This window comes from Ictalurus furcatus, chromosome 24 (genome assembly GCF_023375685.1).
Source record: "Ictalurus furcatus strain D&B chromosome 24, Billie_1.0, whole genome shotgun sequence".
NCBI lineage: Eukaryota > Metazoa > Chordata > Actinopteri > Siluriformes > Ictaluridae > Ictalurus > Ictalurus furcatus.
The window spans coordinates 4,419,798-4,422,929 of NC_071278.1; the positions used below are offsets into that span (position 1 = coordinate 4,419,798).

General features: G+C 36.0%; 1 protein-coding gene across 1 annotated transcript; it reads left to right on the forward strand.

The window, feature by feature from the left end:
- Window positions 1-1,324: 1,324 nt before the first annotated feature.
- Window positions 1,325-2,586, forward strand: LOC128600803 (P2Y purinoceptor 11-like). The gene has a single exon (XM_053613502.1). It carries the CDS (start codon window positions 1,325-1,327, stop codon window positions 2,213-2,215), a length of 891 nt encoding a protein of 296 aa, XP_053469477.1. The 3' UTR covers window positions 2,216-2,586.
- The last annotated feature ends 546 nt before the right edge of the window (window positions 2,587-3,132 follow it).

A 3,132-nucleotide genomic window follows, 5' to 3' on the forward strand; every position in this document is an offset into this window, starting at 1 on the left:
CCATATAATCTAAGACTAATAATAAATGGATTCTAAAATGTTCAAAAACGGGTTGTTGTTCAACAAAGTCATTCTTATAATTGTTGGTGTGGTGAGGTTTTGTTCTAAGATTTATTAAATGTTTATTAAACATTTATGGAAGAAGTCTCTGTTGTAAGCACTCTTCATTTCCTTGGTAAAATGACAGGATGCGCTGTGTGTGTGTGTGTGTGTGTGTGTGTGTGTGTGTGTGTTGGGGTGGCAGAGTGGATGAGTGACAGCTAACAACTTTGAATGTTATTAGATTAGGCTTCTTATAGCCTATAACATGTTCGTTCAAAACAAATGTTTTCTGACATGCAAAAAGGTACAATATGAAAATGACCTTTCTCTCAAGTCTCTTCATCCAAGCAGACAAGGATCAGCCCTGAACCTTTGCAGTTGGGCCTCCTTATGTGGTTTAGCATGTTGAATGCTCATCAGCTGAAATTAGCCTACTTCCTACTCAATATGCTTGTAAAACAGCGATTTCTACCTTATATGGTATGCAGTTAAACTTTATTTCCAAGACATTTATTTCTAGGGTCAAATAATCTAACCATGTGGTTATTTGTTTTTTGCCAGTTCCTTTGCAATGTTCAAAGCCTCTTTCTGCATTCATTCTTTGACAGTAGAAGCACTATTACAGCAAAATGACTGTACATACATAACAGACCAGATGGCAAATTCAGGTAGTTAAACAACACACAAGTAGTTTTGTATAAATAGCTTAGGTCATGACAATGCTTAAAACAATAGTTTCGTATAAAAAAAAAATTATATATTTTTTTAAAAGCATCCGTGCCTCACATTTTAGTTTTTACAGTAGAGAGGCTCAAGACCACCCGTTAGTATCATGGAGTTGGATTCTCAAAACATCATTTTCCTTAACCGACATAGCATTTCTATTTGGTCATCAAAATATTACAAATTACCCTAACATATCTGAATAAAGAATGTAAAGTTATTTTAAAAAAAATTAAGTGTTTAGAGTAAACCTTGAAATGAAAATATGAAACTGACTACATTGATGACAGGCCAGGACTGGATATTACAATGTCTTTTAGCCATTAAAAACAGTATATGAAGCTTCTTAAAGTTAAATGTAAAGAACACATTAAAATAGTTCATTATGACTACTTAAGCATGTAAAACTGAGTTTTAATTGTGTATCAAGATTTAATCTAACGTTTGAATGCAAATATGGGTTTGGAGGCAAGACTAACTGCAAATGATTGTCCTATACTATTCCTAATTTATTCTAGTACTGGTTCTTTGCATTGCTGTTTTTAGGAGTCTCGATAAAATGGTAGGAAACGGGAGCTGGAGCTGTAGCAGTACGTTTCAATACCTGTTAGCTCCCATCTACGGTATGGAGATGTGTGTGGCGCTGGTGGGGAACATACTGGCCCTGTGGCTGCTTGTGACTAAGGAGAAGAAGAACTGGCACATGGGAGTGGTGTTCTCCTGCAACCTGGTCATCAGTGACATCTTTTACGCCCTCACGCTGCCCCTTCTTATCGACAACTATTCAAGAAGTCGACAGTGGATATTTGGTGATGCTGTCTGCAAAATAGAGATCTTTCTCTTCACCTGTAACCTCTACGTCAGCATTTACTTCATCATGTGCATCAGTGTTCATCGATACCTGGCCATCGTTCAACCAATCTTCATGCGCAAACACATTCGCCCAAAACACGCCAAGATCATCAGTGTGTTCGTCTGGATCTTTGTGGCAAGCATTTCATCTCCACTTCTCTACTTTTCAGGTGTCAACAGGGACAGATGTTTCATATTTGCAAATCTAGATAAAAAATCAAACCTAAAGTCTACCTACAGGGTGTTTATGGTTGTTATAGGCTGCTTGGTCCCATTTGTAGTTACTTTTGCATCATATTTTGGTGTAATAATGGCTGTTTTTAAAAATGCAAATATCACCTCAGTCCAGAAGAAAAAAGTGGCTCTGATTATTGGATTAGTCTGCAGCCTGTATACTGTGTCTTTTCTCCCCTATCACATTCTACACATAGTGAACTTTAAACTGAATGAAGACAGAAATACTTATTGTTATGTGCGTAATGGATACCAAGTGTCAAAGGCATTAGTTTGTCTGAACATGTGCCTCAATCCCATCCTGTATATGGCTGTGTCTGACAGTATCAGGGTAGTGTGCTGTAGAAGAAGCTCAAATGAATAAAACTTACAAATCACAGTTGGAGAACACTCGTCAAAGAACCGTGAATTGAAATCCAGAAACTGAGATTGCAAACCATTTTCTTTTCCTTCAAACATTTGTGTTGATTTGGATGTATGTTTGGGGTCATTGTCATATTGAAAGATTCATCTATGGCCAAATTTTACCCTATGGAAGAGGCAGCCATGTTTTGGGCTAATAATGTTACTGTAGTTAATAAAACTGATAATACACTCAACATCGACAAGTTGTTAAACAGCCCCAAAAGATTGATGTTGCGACTCTATATTTTATTTTACAGTGGGTTTGGGGGATTGTGCTTGTATGCAATTGATATTGTCACCAAACCTTTATTTTGGTCTAATCTAAACTGATTTCAGTTCTATACATTTTTAGATTTACATAGAAATAAAATAAAATAATTCAGTAAGTTTATTAGTGCATGCTGAGGAATTTATTTTATGTTCTGAATACAACAGTCTGATTGTATTTCTCAACATCTAGTTTAAGGGAGCAGCAAGAGAAAAAGTTCCTTGCCATGTATTCTCCAACCTCATCAGGCATTATATGTGAATACTCAGAGCTGTTATCTTGGCAAAGCGAGGTAACACAAAGTATTGACTAAAAGGGTGCCAATAATTGTTGCACATCTATATTTAACAAAGATATATTTTTGAGAAACCTGTGTTTTGTTTGCAACAGATTGATATCCGTGAGAGCAGAGTATTTTTGTGATTTTTTTTTAACAAAAGATCAAATGGTTAAACAATAAAGACAAATCTTCACAGCTTTCTTTACTCATATTTACCAAGGGTGCCAATATTAGTGGAGGGCACTGTAAATAAAATCCATAAAAGTGTTGCAGCTATGGCATACAGTATGTATCTGCTGAGATCTATTGGATGTAAGAACATAATAGA

Coding starts and splice junctions, on each gene's coding strand:
- LOC128600803 (XM_053613502.1), top strand. CDS start 1,325: ATGGTAGGAAACGGGAGCTGGAGCTGTAGCAGTACGTTTCAATACCTG.